Source organism: Apostichopus japonicus, chromosome 1, assembly GCF_037975245.1.
Source record: "Apostichopus japonicus isolate 1M-3 chromosome 1, ASM3797524v1, whole genome shotgun sequence".
In the NCBI taxonomy this organism is placed as follows: Eukaryota; Metazoa; Echinodermata; class Holothuroidea; order Aspidochirotida; family Stichopodidae; genus Apostichopus; species Apostichopus japonicus.
This window is the reverse complement of record NC_092561.1, coordinates 7,381,839-7,400,492: the sequence shown is the minus strand read 5'-3', so window position 1 is coordinate 7,400,492 and position 18,654 is coordinate 7,381,839. Positions and strand designations below refer to the sequence as shown.

General features: G+C 39.0%; 1 protein-coding gene across 4 annotated transcripts in view; it reads right to left on the bottom strand.

The window, feature by feature from the left end:
- The window catches only part of LOC139965871 (uncharacterized), a 37,401-nt gene that overhangs the window by 12,394 nt on the left and 6,353 nt on the right, over positions 1-18,654 (bottom strand). For 3 of the 4 annotated variants that reach the window (XM_071968630.1, XM_071968631.1, XM_071968633.1), the window contains 8 exons: positions 16,925-17,800; positions 14,414-14,531; positions 13,613-13,764; positions 12,235-12,420; positions 7,514-7,664; positions 6,627-6,823; positions 6,079-6,222; positions 150-5,500 (listed from right to left, as the gene is read on the bottom strand). In XM_071968630.1, the coding sequence (XP_071824731.1) occupies positions 150-5,500; positions 6,079-6,222; positions 6,627-6,823; positions 7,514-7,664; positions 12,235-12,420; positions 13,613-13,764; positions 14,414-14,531; positions 16,925-17,800 (7,175 nt within the window). The remainder of the gene's footprint in view (positions 1-149; positions 5,501-6,078; positions 6,223-6,626; positions 6,824-7,513; positions 7,665-12,234; positions 12,421-13,612; positions 13,765-14,413; positions 14,532-16,924; positions 17,801-18,654) is intronic. The other variant, XM_071968632.1, reaches the window with a different exon arrangement.

Here is an 18,654-nt window from a genome sequence, read left to right as displayed (position 1 = left end):
ACTGACAATCATTAAATCACCTTATTGCAATGGCACATTTCTTTCCCACAGGTTACTGTAGCAAAGAATGGGCTAATAATAAATGACAAACACATGAACAACCAGGAGATGCTGCAATTTGAATAAAGTAAGAGTTTCAATTTTCGTACCTCATTTCTCGTTGATGCAACCCTTTGAGGGCTCGGTCTCGTTCTTCCTCTACCCTCTCCATTCGTATCCTCTCCTCCTCATCGGCCTTTCTGTCTTCTACTTCTTCTAAACTAGACGTGGAATCCAATCTCTTCATCAAAGAGTCCTGCTCTACTTCTAATCTCTGTTTACCTTCCTCTAAATTCTTCTTCTCCTCCAATAATTCGAAATTTCTTCTCTCCATATCTTGGCTCTTACTTTGCAGGTCCGATAAAAGTTGACTCAAACCGTCCCGCTCTCTTTCGAGCTCCCTCAACTGTTCTCTCAGATCGGATGATTCAACGTGCGTCGATTCCAACCTCGACCTCAAGTCGCTCAATTCCGTTCCTTCGCCTTCTCTCTCCCGTAGCAGACTCTCTCTTTCGTTTCTGATCTCTCGCAACTCCGTTAACGTTACGTCGTGTTCCTTCCGCATTTCTTCCAGCTCTTCTTCTGCTGTCCTCTTCGCCTCTTGAGCTTCCAAAGCTTCCTTTCTGAATCTCTCGGCTACTTCTGCAGACTTGTCTTTATCCGACACTTTCCCCTCTAGAGTCATGATCTCCTGATAAAGGTTCTCTTTCTCTGCTTCTAACTCTTCCTTTTCTTTCTCCAATTCATCCTTCTCGGCGCCCTCTGCTTCTAACAGGCCTTCTAATTCTTCCACTTTTTCACGGTAAGATTTGGTGTCCTTCTGATATTTATCCTCCCAGAGTTTGTTGCAATTCTCGACTTCGTTTTCGAGATTTTTTGACACTTTCTGATGGTTGCCGGACTCCTCCGCCCATCTCGCTTCCTTGGCGTTGTACTCCGCTTTCATCTTTCGATGTTTCTCGGTGATTGTCTTTATCTTCTCGTCCAAGTTTGCACTGTGGGCTTGCAACTTCTGCAGGTTCTTAGATTTCGCGTGGACGTCTGCTGTCAGCCGAGACACATCTGACGCTAGCGAATCTCTGTCACTTTGAACCTTCTTGAGTAATTCGTCATTTTCCCAGAGTGCCCTTTTGTTCTTCTCTAGTTCCGCCGCCATTTCGGTAAGGTCGCTTTCGAGTTTACTGGACGTCTCTCTGACATCTATCAAATCTCTCTTCAGCGCTGCATTCTCGCTATGGAGCATCTCATTTTCCCGGCGTTTCTCCTGAAACTCCCCCGAACTTCTGTCGCTAGCCTGGCGTAGAGTTTCCACTTCCTTTTTGGCGGATGTGAATTCCTCTTCGAGACTCACCTTCTGTTGGATCAAACCTTCGACAGATGTATCCTTCTCCTTCTTCATCTCTGCCAGCTCTTGAGCTAAATTTTTTCTTGCTTCATTGATTCTCAGCAGTTTCTCTTTCAGCTTTGCATTCAGTTCTGCTCCGTGTTGACTCTTCCTCTCCTCCTCCCGTAGGTTCTCCTGAAGAACGTCCAGAGATCGGTTCAAGGTTTCGTTCTGCGAGACCAGATCCTTGGTCTTCTGTTCCATTGCACTCAGATCCGATTCCCTCTGGTCCTTTTCATCCCTCAGTATGTCCAAGCTTTCTCTTAATGCGGACGTTTCCAAAGAAGACTGATTTAACTGATCTTCTAAACTAGACACAGTCTTGAGGAAATTTCCCAACGTCTCTTCTTTCTCACTGATGGACATTTCCAATTCCTCTTTTTCAGACTTTATCGTCTCCAAGTCGGCAGCACTGGTAGAAGAAGAATTAAGTTGGCCGACCATTGACGAGAGCTCTTCCTCTTTCTCTTGTAGAATCCCCTGCAGGTTCGTCTTTTCTGCTTCTAACTTCTCAACCTGACTTTTTACGTCTTCCAATTCTTCTGCTTGCTTCACAATCTCTGACTCTTTCAATGACAAGTGCTCCCTCAGTCTGTCTTCTGATTCTGTCACCAGTTCCAAGCTTGATTGCAGCCTTTCATTCTCACTTCTCAAGTCATTAATCTCTGTGACAGAACCATCCACCTCATCCTTCTGAGCCTGCAGCCTTTGATCCTCCATTTCTAATCGCTCTTTAAGCATTTTTATTTCCTCTTGCTGAACTGAAGATCTCTGACTCTCCTCCTGTTGGCCTTCTTTCAGTGCATGCATCTCCTTCTGTTGGACTAGTAACCTTTGACCTTGTTCGTCTAAAATCTCCTTCAGTGCCTCCACTTCATCTCGCAAGGTCAGCGTCTCTTTCTCAAGAGCCTTCTTCTCAACATCGTAATTGCGCACCCTCTTCTCGTAATCCTTCAGCTCCTCTTGTAACATGTCAATTGTTTCTAGACTTTTTGTCAATTGTTCTGCTACCTTTGTCTGTTCACTGTTCTTACTTTCTTCACCACTTTTAACTTCTCTCACCTCTTCATTCAATCTCTCAATTTCCTCCTCCTTTCCCAACAGCTTCTCTGTTAGACCATCTCGATCCAATATCAAATGTGATTTCTCCTCGATCAAACTCTGAACTTTCTCTAGAGTTACATCCAGTTCACTTTGTAGTTTTACTACTTCACCCTCCTTATCTTTAGAGGAACTTTCTGCCTCAGTTAATGCTGCATTCAATTTAGCCTTTTCTTCAGTCACTGCCACTATTTTAGCCTTCAGCTCCTTTGCCTTAACCAGCAGTTTAGCATATCGTTGCTTGCTGTCCTCCAGGCTCTTTCTCAATGTGACTACCTCCTCATCCTTTTGCTCCACACCCTGCTGAATGGCTTCCTGTTCCACACCCTTCAGCTTCTCCTTCATTTCAGAGAGCTCTTCGGTCATTGACGTCAAACTTTCGTTCAAGTCGGTAATCTCCTTTTCTCTCTCTGCCAATGTAACATTCAGATTCTCCATGGAAGAATCCTTCACAGCTATTGCTTGAGTGAGCTCTGGTAGTTTGTCACTAATTTCAGAGAAACTTTCATTGAAAGAAACTTCCCTCTGCTGGTAGCTCTCCTGTAATTCTGCGAGCTGCTTCTCCAGATGCTCAACCATTTGTGCTTTTGAGATCGTATCGTCTTCTGATACCTTCAAGTTCTCCCGTAATTTCACTATCTCTTCTGCACTGACTACTGCCATCTCCTTCACTTCCACAAACTCTTTCCTAAGTGCATCGGTCTCTTCACCTCTCTGCCGTAGTGAATCTTGCAAAGCAGATATGGTGGACAAGAAACCTTCCTCACCACGACTCAACTCTTCCTTCAACCCTTCGCTGACATTCTTCGCTTTCTCCAATTCACCTAACAAATCTAGCTTCTCCTTCTGCAAACCCTGTTCATTCTCTTCAATTTCCTTCAGTTTTTCTCTCACTTTGTCGCTTTCCTCCTTCTCTTCCTCGCTCATTTTCTGTAATTCCTCTAATTTCTTCTGCTTCTCCTCTGCCTCTTGGATTGCAATCGTCATCCCCTGTTCAGCTTTGGTTACTTCAGTCTTCATCTTCTGCAATTCTCCTTCCAAAACTTCTACCTTCTTTTCCAAATTTTGGAATTCCGCAGAATCGCCTTCCCTCTTTTCCTCCAATGATTTCGACCAACCCTCCGCTTCTGACTTGACTTTCTCATAATCTGCCTGTAAATTCTCAATTTCTTTACATTTGACCTGCAAAGCCTGTTGAAAGGACACATCGTTATCAACCACTCTTTGAGTGAGTTCCTCAACTAGTTCCACCTTCTCTTGCAACTGCTCTTCTAGTTGTCGATTCCTGCTGTCCAAATTCTCGCACTGACTTTCCAAATGCTGTCTCACTTCGTCTAGTTCATTCTGAACTTTCTCCACGTCGACTGCACCCTTCTGTCGAAGACCGTCGTTTTCCGCCGTGAGAGATTGGACGTTGTTTGTGGCCTCTGTCAATCCCTCCTGCAGAGACATCAGTTCTGTCTGGTTGTCCGTTGCTACCTGCACGGAATGGTTGAGCTCGTCCTGCAAGTGACTCAATTTGTCTTTGTACATCTCAATTTCACCCTGAAACACCCCTATCTCAGAACCTCGTTTCTCTAATTCCTCCTTCATCCTGATCATTTCCTCTGCATCATCCGACTTTGATGAAACGAGGTTTCTTAGGTCCTCTAGTTCTCTTTGGAGTGACTCTACCTGATCTTGTCGCCCCTGAGCTTCTTTGGACTGCGATTCCACCTCCAACATCTTGGCTTCCAACTCCTTCTCCATCCTTCCCATCTCCTCCACATACTCTGCCTCTTTTGTATCTTTTTCTTTCATCAGTTCTTCCAGTTTCATAGAAATCTTTTCCTTTTCTGAGACTTCCACCTGCAGCTCTCCAACTTTCTCCTCTAACTCCTTCGAACGTTCCTCTGTTATACGATTCAAATTGGACACCTTCTCCTCGTACTCCTTTATCAGACCAGAAGATTTCTCCTCCAAACCAGCGATTGTTTGATCTGCTCGCTGCACTTCGCTTTTCAATCTCTCTTCTTCATCTTTATATCTCTGCTTCTCCAACTTCATAGATTCTTGATGTGAATCTTCGTTCTCTTGGACTAACTTCAGCGAAGACATGACTTGCTCTTGTAAACTGTTTATCTGCACCTCCTTCTCTTCTAAATTCTTCTGGTATTTCTGAAGCTCAGCTTCAAACTCACTTTCTTTGTTCTTGGTGACTTCTCCCTTCATGTTCATTTCCTGTTGTAATGAATTAATCTGCAGTTCTTTTTCTGACAATTTATTCTGATTAGCCGTGACCTCGTTCTCCAACTCTGATATTTGGACCAATAGAGACGATATCTTCGACTCGACCTTTTTACCTTCTTCCGACTGGCCTTCTCTGACCAACTCCAACTCTCTCTCCTTCTGATTGTTGAGTGTCTCCAATGAATTGATCTGCTGTTCCCTTTCGACAATATCACTTTTCAGGTTTTTCACGTCCTCATTCACAGAATCAAACTCCTCGGTCAGTTTCTTCATTTTCTGTTGCATACTCTCGTGTTTTTCGTTCAAGTCTCCAATTTCCTTAACTTTTTCTTGTACTTCAGAAACCATCTTCTCCTTCTCTGCGGCGTGAATGTTTCGCTCATTACCTATCTGATTGTTAGCGCCTTCTATGTCTGTTTGGAGGGCTTCTATTGCTGATTCTAGATCTTCCTTCTGTTTGACAGTCTGCGATAACTCCACTTTGGCCTCGGCCAGGTCTCTGTCTCGTTGAGCGAATCTTTCGCTGAATGCTTGGACTTCTTCTTGTCGCTGAGTCAACTGTTCCGAGAGAGATTGCAGACTTTCTTCTCTTTCCTTCAATAATTTATCAGTTGAATCCTTAGCTTCTTGAATCCTATCCAGAGCATCTCGCATCTCTAACAAGTCTTGTTTCAATTTCTTCTCCTCTTCTTCTGATTTTGCTGTGAGATTCTGAAATTCCTCTTGAACTTTGACGAGACTGTCAGCCTGAAACCAAAATGATGGTAGATTAATCAATATCTGTCCAAAAAAAGATCTGCGGGACCTGCTATTAATCCACAAATCTTTATAACTGTCAAGATTGAAGGGAAAGGCTCAAAGTATCTCTTTTGCAATTGCAATGCAATGACCTCCTCACATATAAAACACAAGTATATATAGTGTTGCTTTGCTTATTACTTTGGCTTGATATCAGATGTTTAGCACAGTATCTAATACCTCCAGAAAATGTCTTAAATTCATAAAAAAAATTACAACACTTAGGCCGCAGAAAGCTTTCAAAAGAAGTATACTTCGTACAAGTCTGCTTCTCTGAAGATAAGAATCAGAGGCTGCATTGTTTCTATTCAACTAGCAAATTTTTGGGATGAGAAGAAATTTGCCATGAATAGGATAATTGCCCTAGCTACTTGATTGAATTAACCAGAAAATAGAGTATGGTTGTTGTAAATATAAACATTCCTCACTTGAAGCTACCCATAAATCAGATAATATGTCAAAGTTCTATCGTTAAAACTTAAAGGAGATTTATAGAAACAAGAAGAGTGATCTGCAACATTCCCTACCTGTTCTTTATTGATTTCTTTCAAGTTTTCTAGTTCTCCCGTAGTTGTTTCCATCTCATCTCTTAACTTTGTCACAGATTCCTCTGCCTCTTGCAACCTCTTTTCTACCTCAGATCTGATGGTTTCTTCTGATGCAAATTTTTGCTGCCAAACAAAACATTTAAAAATATGATCTCATGTCTTTAGTTGTAGCCATTAAATTCTGCCTAAGGCTATCTCATGGACTTAGGTAAGAAAGATTTCTGGTTTAAGGGAGAGGGTAATAGTGAGCAAACATTTTGCAGAGAAAGGGGGTATAAGGGGGAGGGGGCGGTAGTTAATCTAACCATTTCCTTGAAGTGTTTGTGTTCAGCATATCTTACATTTTTACTGAATCGCAACTTGTTCAAACATGAATATGCAGTGGCGTGCAAAATACCTCTATACACTGGACAATGCTTTCTCAAGGGTTCTTAGTTAATCCAAACAACCAGTTCACAATCTGGTTAAACTTGCAAAAATTAAGGTTAATTATTGAATCTTAGCCTTCCTCTGATTTCCTTTCTAACCTCTAGTTCTTGTCTTTCCTTTTCAGTCTCATCCAATGACTGTCGGATCTCTTCCAGTTCTCTCTGAAGTCTCTCTCTGTCCTCCGTCAATTCCCGTTTCTCTTTCTCCATCTCTGCCAAAGACGAAAACTCTGACTCCATCTTATGCTTTAGATCTTGAATCTGTTCTTCGAGATTGACTCTCTGGTTGTCAAGTCCTGCAAGAGCAAACACAATCTTAATCTACAATTTTAAAACTCAGAGCTGCAGACTAAATACATAAATTGAAGGAAGACAAGAATTATGGATGCAGTAATATTTCTATCAGATACTATCCCCTTACCTACTAAATTGTGAGGTCAAGATCTTTAAAGCTACTTTGAAATAATTTCATCTGAAGGAGCGAATTACTAATGTGTCCAGAGCAAAGATGTTAATCATAAAAGCTTAGTGGAAAAGTTAATACCAGTATACAAGATTTAGTGTTGATTTGTACTCACAGACTTTCTATTACCTCTGAACATTGAATTTTTATATTTGAACAGCAATTTCATTCAAAATCAATCCTGGAGAGAAATATCAGCTTATCCCTTCTTTATGAATATAATGCAGCATCAAACTCAAGAGTCATTAGGATAATCATCAAATTTAAGCACACCAAACTATTCATAAAAGTAAATAGATAACAATAGATAACAATAATAAACAATAAAATATACAATAAAATAATAATACTAAAATAATATACAAGAATAAACAATAAACAATAGGTTCAGAAGAAAACGATACTCCAAAGTTGGTAGTCAAATATGACGATGAGACCATATCTGACAATTTGTGGGATTTTTCTAACAAATTTCGGGGAAAAAAGATGGCCTATAAATACGAAGATCAGCCGTCAACCTTACCATCCCTCTCTTCCTCGATCTGTACCATCTTTAGCTCCGTCGTCACTTTCTCTTCTTTCATGGCCTCCGTTTCTGCCTCCAATCCCTCCACCCTCTTCTCCAGATCTTTCTTCTCCTCTTCCAAATGGTTCACATTCTCCTCCAGAGAGGTCTAAAAATAGAAGAGAAATAAAGATATTCTTTCGACACAGTTTTTGATGAAATAGTGACAACAGGGTGTTCCTAAAGGTGAGCTCCCTTCCATGGGAGTCACATGATTTCAAGGTAGTCTTAAGTTCTGTTACAATCAAGGAATAAAATAAGCAAAGTGGCTGCTGCAATCCCTTGTCTGTTTACTAAACTTAATTAAACTTAATTAAAAACTTAATTAAAGATTTATATAATCATTGCAAAGGAAATGCACTATCTGCTTAATAAGGAGAAGAAATTAACAGTTAAAGTTTTGCCACAAAGACAGTCAAATTGTTTGATGATAGATGTAAAAGAATTTTTAAGGTCCATGAAATAATGATAAATGATAGTTGTTTCAGTAATATTTAGCAAACATTTAGAGAAATAATAGAAGAGAAAATATAACAGCTCATCAAAGAAGACAAATTACAAAAACCCCAAAATTGAAGAAGTTATTGGCATTGCTTATATTGAAACATCTTCATTGCCTATGGTTGTCAAAGACCTTTTCTCCCTGACTACCCTGGGTGGGACAATAAAATTATGTGCAATGATATACTGTTAGTCATTCTGTGGCAAATAGCATAGTTCTGGGGGGGGTAGGGGATAAGGGATGGGATGGGAATCATAGTTACATGTTCATGTGTGGCCAAGTAAATAAAGGCCTTGGCATTTGAAGCAATGAGACTCAATACCAATCGGGTATTTTGGGGTTTGATCCCCGGCCGGGTCATAGTAAGTTGGGTTTTTCATCCAACAGCAATTTACTGTTTTCCCATCTGAAATGACGTTCTAAATTGAAAAAGATTACAACTTTGAGTTAAAAATGTTGGATTGGAAGCCACCCCATGTGAAAGTTGAAATCCATAAGTCCTTGCAGGCTTCTCCCACATTCGTGGTTGCTTAAGGGTCATAAAAATAACTGCCTGATTATCATTACTATTATTTTGTTTCCCTATAACCTCAAACCCCACTCTAACAACAGACAAAAGTTTGCACACGAAATTGCTCCTCTATTAATATCACATCAAAGAGGAATACTTTTGACCTCAACCAAGCCTACTAGAAAGCTACTATCAGTAATGGGGTACATGCCTCCACCCTTCCCCTACTATGAGATTCACCAAGACTGTTGTTGTTCGATCAGCTTGCTTTCTATATTTTGGCAACTGGTGACACTTTCGTGATCTTTGGCAGGCAAGAACTCAAAATGGGGCACCTTTATATACCAGCTAAAAAGTTCTTGCCAAGTTCATATGCATGAGGACTAATGGTGTTTGCAAGGCAAGGTGTCACATTCATACCATTAAAGATACTGTAAAACATTTCCTTTCAGAATCAAAAAGGTGTAAAAAAGACTACAATTTTGAAAGTATTTAATACAGCGCAAGTAAAAAGATACCCAACTCTAATCTTGATACCTGCTTCTGTTTACTGAGAAAGTTTTGCAGTTTATTCATTTTATAATTTTGCATATGAATCAAAAACATTACACAATCATTTGTGATGTCACTTTATGGACACAGTATCAACCTGACTTTACCACCATTTTCATTTCTTAGATTCAAACCCGTCAACTGCTGAAATGACTAAATATTAAAAAACAAAATCAAATTTAGAACTATCTCTTTCAACTATGAAAATCTGAATACACATAAACTATTTTTTTTAATACAAAAGCTGGATAGGCGTTTGTTTAATAACACGTCAAAGCATATTGCTAATTTTCATGCAAACTATCAGTTACACATGCTAATTGGTTAAGAAAGCACCTACACAAAGCTTCGAGGGGCTATAAATTTTAGTATCCTATTTACCAAATTTATCTAAAATTCTAACAAGGAAATGGCTTTGTTTTCAATTTTTTTAATTTATTTTTTCAGTTTATTCTTTCCTTTCGATTCCAGACCTTTGCAATTCTTTCTAAAATTTGGTCAAAACAGAAGAAATTACAAAAATTTCAAGCCTACATGGCACCAGAATACACATGTTTGGGAAGAAAGTCAGTCTAATATTATGTGGCACAAAATGACAACTTTAATAACCTGAGAGGTGCCACAAAATGTAAACAAAATCCAACCTGATATATGTCTGAGGCTCAAACACAGGCTCAAAGGTAACCTTGTAGACTGTGTGTGGTGGATTCCAATAAGTATCAGGTTATATGGAGATAATCATTTACTACTTGAGGAGTTAAGTTGTGATGCAATCTGAGTTTATGTTAACAACAAGTCACAAGTCATCCTAGGAACGACCCCCAAAGCTGTTTTTTGGTCATCCCATCAAAAATTTGGTCATCTCAGATGATCGGATGACCATTAAAAATTTGCCCTGCATGATCATCTTGAAATTATAGATGAAAGTTTTAACTGACAATCTGTATTGTGATACGGTTGACATAAAAAAAATACATTCAGATTCAATGCAAGTTATATATGCAAGTTAAAGATTTATCATTTAGAAGCCACTTATTTTGATTAAATTTTGGTCACTCCCCCCCCCCCAAAAAAAAAAAAAAAGAATCCACATAAAAGATGTACTTTGTTATATTAAATAGTCCAGTTGTAATTCAAACAATACAGTAAATTTTAATTTCTATTTCTTCTTTCTTTACTCTTTACAAACAACATTTTACATGTGTTTATCACTAAAATACCCCCCTCCCATCCTCCCCGCCCAACCCCCTCTCCCCAAATACCTTTGGTTTTAAGATATGTTAAGAAACCAAGTTTGATTTACTGTAATAGTTAACCTTCAGTTGGTGAAAATTTTAGAAGGGTGTTTTAGATTGTTCGATTGAAATGTTATTTTGAGCGAAATTGACAATAACTGCAGCTTTGAACGTTTAATTCATACAATTTCACAAAGAAAAGACAAAAAAAGAGGTGATAAATGCAGAGGGAGACACATCAAGCAAAAATTTAGTTTTATGGTTAATAAACACGGATATAATGAGACAAACTAAAAGACCACAATGAACAGTGAATAAACTGAAAATGGGCACGGACGGGGGTGACATGAAATGGCCCCGTTCTGTACCGTCGAATAAAAGAAATGGAGGGTATTTTCTGAAAACCTGTACCAGAGGTAAACCAAGTATATAACTGTCATCATTTGCAGAGAAAGAAAAGACAAAAAATTAACTTACAATTATTTGAAGACAAATTTCAGATGGATAAATTATGAAAGGGGTATAAAGTTAATATATGGTTAATAGCCATCAGCCCTTTACAAATTGTCTACTGCATTTGCAACTTATCATTATCCGCCTATATGCATGATGGATCAGCTAATTAATAAAGGACGTTCTGCATAAGATTTGAAAATGCATCTCGGTTGAAATCAGGAAACTTTTTCACCATTCGCAAACGGTCGGTTATAACCCAGTAAGAGTCAAGATTTGGTAATTACAAGTGACAACAGCCAGAGAAAGAAGGTACAAAAGAAGTAAATTAACATTATTGCCAAAAGTAATATCCAAATTTAACTTTGAATCCTAATATTTCAAAAAGGTACTTAAAACCAGAAGTCAACAATGGTTATTTTCAAACTCCTGAGCAAATTTCTCTTTTAGCTGAGTTATAAAATTGAATCTGGGAAACTTTTTAGGATAGTTTACATTTCCCTTGGAACCAAAGTTTTTGATATGTATTACAAAATAGCAGAGACTACAAGAAATTGTCTCTTTTTCTATCCTCCAGATTACATATTTTTGGAATTTGATACCTTTGTGCTCTTTTGATGCCTTAATTACAACAATACTAAATTATCTCAGATGACTATATATATATACAAGACAAAATGCCCTGTTTAATAGACAAAAAGAATACCTAACAACAGGGGTGGGCAACCTACGGCCTGCGGGCCATATGCGGCCCGCCAGTGATTTTTTTGTGGCCTGTGAGATATCTCAAGGAAAAACAAATATCAATCTATTTTACATCATCACAAAAAACGAGCTAGCTGCTTAGAATTTATAGGCACTATAATGATGCTGTCAGGTAGGCCAATTATCCCCATTAATTATCAACTGTACTGTATTGAACTTTTGTTTTTGCGAATACAGATTAAGTACACACACCTCTTGCTTGAAAGTCCTCGGAATCAAAGGTTTGAAATTAACAGCAGGTCATTGGTTAGGTGCAGCCAGTCAATTTTTCACCCCTTATATCTGGCCCATTCATTCAAAAAGGTTGCCCACCCCTGCCTTACAACAAAGGAATGGCCATGACGTAGGAATTGTTTAATATCCTATAGTCATATTGAATATGTGTTCCTTTTAGGAAGCATGCATGATGCATTAATTCGACTAACATGATAAAAGAACGCCCTTGGTCATAAAATATTGTCGCATGTCGTGGAAACGTCCGACGATGGTATCTAAATGATTCCTGTTCACCTCGTTGTTAAGGCACATGAACAAGCTCTTTAACCCTTCCCTTTTTTCAAAGCTAATCAAAAAGAGGTCGTTAAAAAGGAAACAAAAAGGGAGAAAAGCATGCTGGGAAATGGAATGACTAGGAAATATAGAGAGAGAAGGAAGTGCTGACCATGTGCGCTTCAGCGTTTTTTCTAAAATCCAACTGCTCAACCAAGCGTGATTCTACACTGACCCGGGATTTCATCTCGTCTTCTTGAGCTTCTTCCCGCTCTCTCAGCTGTGACGTCAGAGCGGCGATTCTCTCTTCTAAGTCCTTCATCTTCGTCTCTTGTTCCTGGGAATGTTCCACCTGATTCTATTTCAGAGATCAGAAGAAATTAGAAAGAATTAGCAAGAGAAATGACTGAAACAGAATATATATCAGCAACGACTCAACGTCCGATGTTATAGACGTGGTTTCTCCTACTTTCACATGTGGGTAATTTTGTCCACTCACTTAGATTATACTTTTTTGATAGAGATTACTTTTGCAAAGGAGACAATTTTGAGTTAAGCCTTAAGGAATGGCTCAATGTTTGCTAATAGGTCGTGGTTTAATATTTTACTGTTTCTTCTCTCCATCCCTTGTCTACTAATCCCCTTACATCCATCTCTTTGTGTTCACCATGCTCATAAACCTGTCTGAGTTCTGTGCGTGTTTTTGTCCCTTCTGTTACTGTTACTTGTCATTTAGCCTTTGAAGAAGATCCTGCTAGGATCGAAACGTCAGGCCAACTTACTTTTACACTTTTTCTTCACTAACCTGTAATTACTAATTATCTTAGAATCCGCATGATACCTATCACATTATTAATATGGCACAAACCATGTTATTATATGACACGGTTGAATAGTGGTGTTAAGTTAGCTTCTGCATTCTCAGTAACCAATCTACAAACTTTTATCTGTGTGTGTGTAGGTGTATGCATTTGTCTGTCTTGGCAAAAGTTGATGGCCATATTATGGTCCATCTTATTGTATTAAAATATACCATATATCAAATACCAATTATTTCTGCACAAGACAGTTTCAATCAAATGCAGTATTTAGCATGAATGTAAAAACTCTTCCATAGGCCTGTGCAATCTACCTACAGTATGCAGTGTGCTTCCCTCAGTGAAATAAAACTTTACCTTAGTACTCTACACTCTACCTACTGCAACAAAAAACTGCAGTTAAACCAACCCCATGCTCCTCCCCCCCCTCCCCTTCCCCCAACATCACAACTATGATTGTGTGTTTCTTAAAAATTGCTAAGTAGGCATTCTCCTTTCTATTTATATTACAGTCACAACAATAACACAGACCTGTTTAAATGCAATGTCATGTATCAGTGAAACTTAATAAGCGACATCAGATTAATATATATTATTTACATTTCACTAGATGTACTATTCTACATTTATAAGTTTGTAGAGATGTATATTTTCAACAGAAACAGTGACAAAATCTGCAAATTTAGTATCGTCCATATTGACAAGACAAATTAAAAAAGGGAATCTTCGTACCTGCTCGATCCTGTTCTTAAGATCCGAGATCTCTTCCTCGAGGGAGGAATTTTCCTGATCTCTCGAGAGGAGCATCTTCTTCAATTCGTCTTTCTCTTCGGCAAGGTTGGTCTTTTGTTTCTGTAGGTTTTTAATTTCATCCTCGAGTGATCCTTAATACGAGATAAAACAAAAGAAGAAAACATTTGCGAGTACTGACAGGTGAAAACAAACTCAAGAGAAGAGCGAACACTTAAAGCTAAGTATCATCTTTAATCTAAATTAAATTAAGCAAAACCAAAATAAAACTTAACTAGAGCTGTAGTGCCTTCACTGTATAGTAGCTTAATACTTGCAGGGCTTCACACAATCAAAACTTTTTTTAAACAGCTACATTTGCTTAACAACCTTAGTGAAGTAATGGATACCTTCCTCCACCCCCTCCACTATCCCCTCACATGCCCTCCCCCTCCTATCTTCCTACTTCACACTTTTTGCTAAAAGTAGTGTCACATGATGGTATAGTAATTTTAAATTTTAAAAATTTAAAATTATAAAAGTAATTTAAAAAATCTACGGAGTGTTAGCTCAGTGGTTAACGCCGGTGCATTTCAATCATAAGGTCCCCAGTTCGAGTCACTCCAAGATTAATTTATGTCGTCCAGCTACAGAGTTGTTGACAATTCATAACCATGGACGTTAAATATGAGTGTAAGAGACTGACTTCTGTCAGCTTGCCAATGAGGTTTCTTCACGAGTTCCTGTTTGCAGGAGGATCTAAAATACATACATACATACAAACATACAAAATAAAAATGAAACCTTGTTTGGCGACGGCTTCTTCAAAGTCGACCAACTTGAGCTGTAAGTTTCCTTTCTCCTCTTCTAGTTCTGCCACCTGGTTCTTCAAAGTACTGACTTCATCTGCCAAAGAGTCCACCTGAAAAAAATATATAGCTCTCTATGAAATTAATCATAACAATAATGATCAGGCAGTAAGGCCTTTATTTTACGACGCTTTAGGCGACCCAAGAAAGTGGAAGAGGCCTGCAAGGGCTTACGGATTACAAATTTCACGTCGGGTGGCTTCCAATTCAACATTCCTAACTCAAATTCATCTACTTTGTATCAACAGAGACATGTAAGAGTCAGGCCAGACCCCAGGGACAATGTCACCTGGCCCCTATTTCCTTTCATTTAATGTTTCCCTAACTGAATTACTAAAGTGAGAATACACTGGTTTTTATCCCAAATTGTTTTGGTCCCCATCCATAATTCTCAGGCCCCCCCCCCCTTGGCTATAACCTCCAACCAACCTTACTTCATGCCTGTCAGCAAGGCCTAAAATCGAAGCCATGGTTTGCTGGAGGCCCTGTAGTGTCACAGATTACTCCTGTACGCTGGATAACAGTTGAGGGTGGGTTTTAAGTCAGTTATACTTGTTCCCTTCAGATAAGGCCATGGATTCAGCCCAGGAGGTTGATGTCTTAAAACATCAATCAAAACTTAGCATCAATAACTAATCCTTACAAACATACCTAGCTACAGAAAAGCATAGATCTAACAAAAACAATTTTCCCAATTTAAATTGCTCTTGTTTAGAGTACAGAATCTATGACAAGTAAATTGCTGCTTTGTGCTACCATTCCCATCCCAAATACCTGCCCCAATTTAAACTCACAAATTACTGATTGGACACAGACAAATGCTTGCCGTTCATTGTTTTGGCATTATCATCAGTGTCACCAGCCTACATCTTACTGTCCTTATGGGTGGCACTACTAGCCATGGCCCTGTCCAGCTTTGGTCTGAACTCTTTTACTGCTTCAAGTCACTAATGTTAGGCCTAGTACTGTTTGACACATAGAATGGTTCCTTGCATGGTTACCATACTATGCATGTACTTACTGCAGACATCTGTGAGAATACATAATTCATGTGTGATTCCATTTTCATGAAAGCTTTTCTTCCCCTTGAAGACTAAGGAAAGTTGACATGGCTCCAAAATACTTTTGATATCTACCATATACAGGTAGTCTGCAATAATCACTGTTAGTATAGCCTTGCCTACCAAATATACCAGTATACAAAGTATACAGTAAAGCAGTATAGGCTACAGTGCTATGAGCAAATGCATATCTAGGTCAACCCACAGGCACTCACAGTAATATACTAGCAATGACTGAAGGAGGCAAGTGCACATAGATCTGTTTAACATGACAATAGAAAATTTGCATAGAACTTAAATAAACTGTCCAGAAAATGAATATGTACATATATTAATTTGAGAGTGCAGATCAGGGAACTCGAATGGGTAATGTCACTGAGAAATAATTGGTGTGGCCCAGTTGAATGATCCAACTGGGATCTAATGTAAAATAACCACAAATTAGTATGTTTTGACACAATATTTAGTTAATTTTCACATTGTACCCTTTCCTTTTCCAATTGTATATTGCCTGTCTGTGTCACATACAGCATTACAAAATGCTTCATGCTCATGGAACTTTCTTTTTTCTTTCATATAATCTAAAATAAATTCAATTTATCATTTATTTCAAATTAATATTTTTCTGTTGTTTTTCACACTCTATGAGGAAAAAACAAGAGATATCTTGTTCTTTTTGACAGATCAATACAGCAACTTTAAATTTTCCATTCTACCAAGTCAGAACTGCAGAATTGTATGTTTCCTTGGGTCTTCTAAATCTGAGAAGTTCCCTCTCAAAATTACTTCCTAACATCTAACATTTATAAATAGTTACAGTCTCCAAGTAGAACAGGGTTTCCCTAACTTTATCCCCCACGATCCCCTGTGGATGTCAGAGTTGTCCACGAACCCCCATCTTTTCAAGACACGATCTGAGTCATTATTATACTATAATACGCATAACAGTGCTTTGTAAGAGATCAAGTTCATAGTCTAATATTGTAATGCACGGTACGGTACTACTATGGCAACATATGCGATGGAACGCGAAAAGAGTTTGTCCATAGATACGACTTTTGTACATTACTAAGTTATGTATGTGATATATATCAGATTTTAATTCAACAAAAAATACTTAGTTTTGTCTTTCAGAAACATCTCATGAACCCCCCTGGGATGGACTCACGCACCCCCTGGGGGTTCATGCACCCCAGTTAGGGAACCCCTGATTTAGAGGGACTGGAGAGGGAGCACATTGGTAGTGGATCATGTTGTTAACTTTTCTTGCCCAAGGGTTATCTGGGTTGACTTTCCTTAAAGATGTATCATGTCATTTATTCCTCCCCCACCCCCCTCCCCTGTACTAAAATAATTTAAACATCAAAAATGGAGAATAGGATTACCTTTCTAAGGTCTTCAAGCTGTTCCTCCAAGTTCTTAATTTTAGCCTTGGCTTGTGTCTTCAGTTTAGTCATCTTCGCTTCTGCTTTCACGTGAGCACTCTCAATTTCCTTCTCCATCGTGGCTACGGCCTCCTCTTTCTCTCCTAACTTCTCCTTCAACGCTTCCATCTCCTTGGCCTTCTCTGCGAGGTCTTCCCGAGCCTTCGATATTTCACTCTCGCTCTTTTCCGCATTCTCCGACTTTGCCTCTTCTACATCTCGTTGACTCTTCTCCAACTCTCTCTTGAGCTGATCAAAATTCTCCGCTAAAGTCGAGTACTGTTCGCCGGCCTGTTTGTAAGCGGTCTCGTACTGAGTGAGGGCGCTCTGTAAGGCAACGACCGCTTCGTCTTTCTCCATCATCTCTTTCTCGTGCTTTTCTTCGTTCGACGTTATCTGGCCCTCCAAGTGCTGTTTCTTCAAGTTCCACTCCTGTTCCTTCAACACAAAATTCTCCTGCATGGAACGGAATTGCTCCTGCATGACCTCCAGTTTCTCGTTCAACGCTTTCCCGGACGACGACAGTTCCAGGATCTTCTTCTCCTTTTCTCCCACCTCCGTCTGCAGGACCTCCATGACCTTCTCACGACCCAACATGACCTCCTCCATCTCCTGTACCTTCTGTTCCAGAGCTTGGATCTGTCGGGAACTGTCGCCGCCACCTCTGCTCTGGCTCTGAGAATCTAGACGATTCTGTAACTTATTCCTCTGCTCTTCTAACTTTTCTTTCTCCGCCTCTAAGATGGACATCTTCTCGTCGCTCTGTTCCATCTTGCCTCTCATCTTCTCGATGACCATGTGGAGGTCACTCTTCTCTTTATTCTCCTGCTCCACCACCTACAGAAATGGCAAGACTGTGGTAAGATCTTATATCGACTATTAGTAGCTCATCTGTACTTTACCATTGAGCAGCTTTTTATCTTAAGTTCTAGAAAACAAGAATGTCATGAAGGCTAACTTGTCAGCTTGGTATTTAAATAAACTTTGGTGAGTAAAATGCATCATGTGGAATCTTTGGATGTTCTGTGCATCCATTAATTTTGTTAGCACAATTTACAATTTAAGATACATCTTAAAAGGTGAGATATATCGAAAGATGGCAAATACCTTGAACTCCTCCTCATCGAATGATGAACATCACCATAGCAACCATTTTCTTACCCTAATATGTATGTGTAATTGTGTTTCTCAAAATTCATATTAGATGGATCAGAGGCCTGAAAAACATGTCATTTCCCACTGAATAAATCGGTCTCGACCGATCATTTCCAAAAGTCAAATTTCAGGAAGACAAAATCAAATGATTATTGTGAAAATAAGAAAGACACGGAACTCTCTGGAATTATGCAAAAGGGACGAAGAGATGCTGAAGTCACGTGGTGGTGAACTAATTGTATAAACTAACATGGTAAATAGCTAGAGATAGCTAGAGATTGATGGGATAATTTCCCACCCGACTGTTCAACCCAAGTCCCTCTTGCCTTGGTATCGTTACACTACCACTGGACTGGAATATAATAGTTATGAAAACATACTGACAATTTTGTGAATACCTACTTGTTTATAAATCATAACTCCAGATACTGGTGAAAACATGTACTGTGAGTGCTTTTTTGCCATTCAATTTTCCTACATTTGCAAAAACAGAAACCACTCACAAAAAAGTAATTAGAAGATTTGTTAAAGCCAGA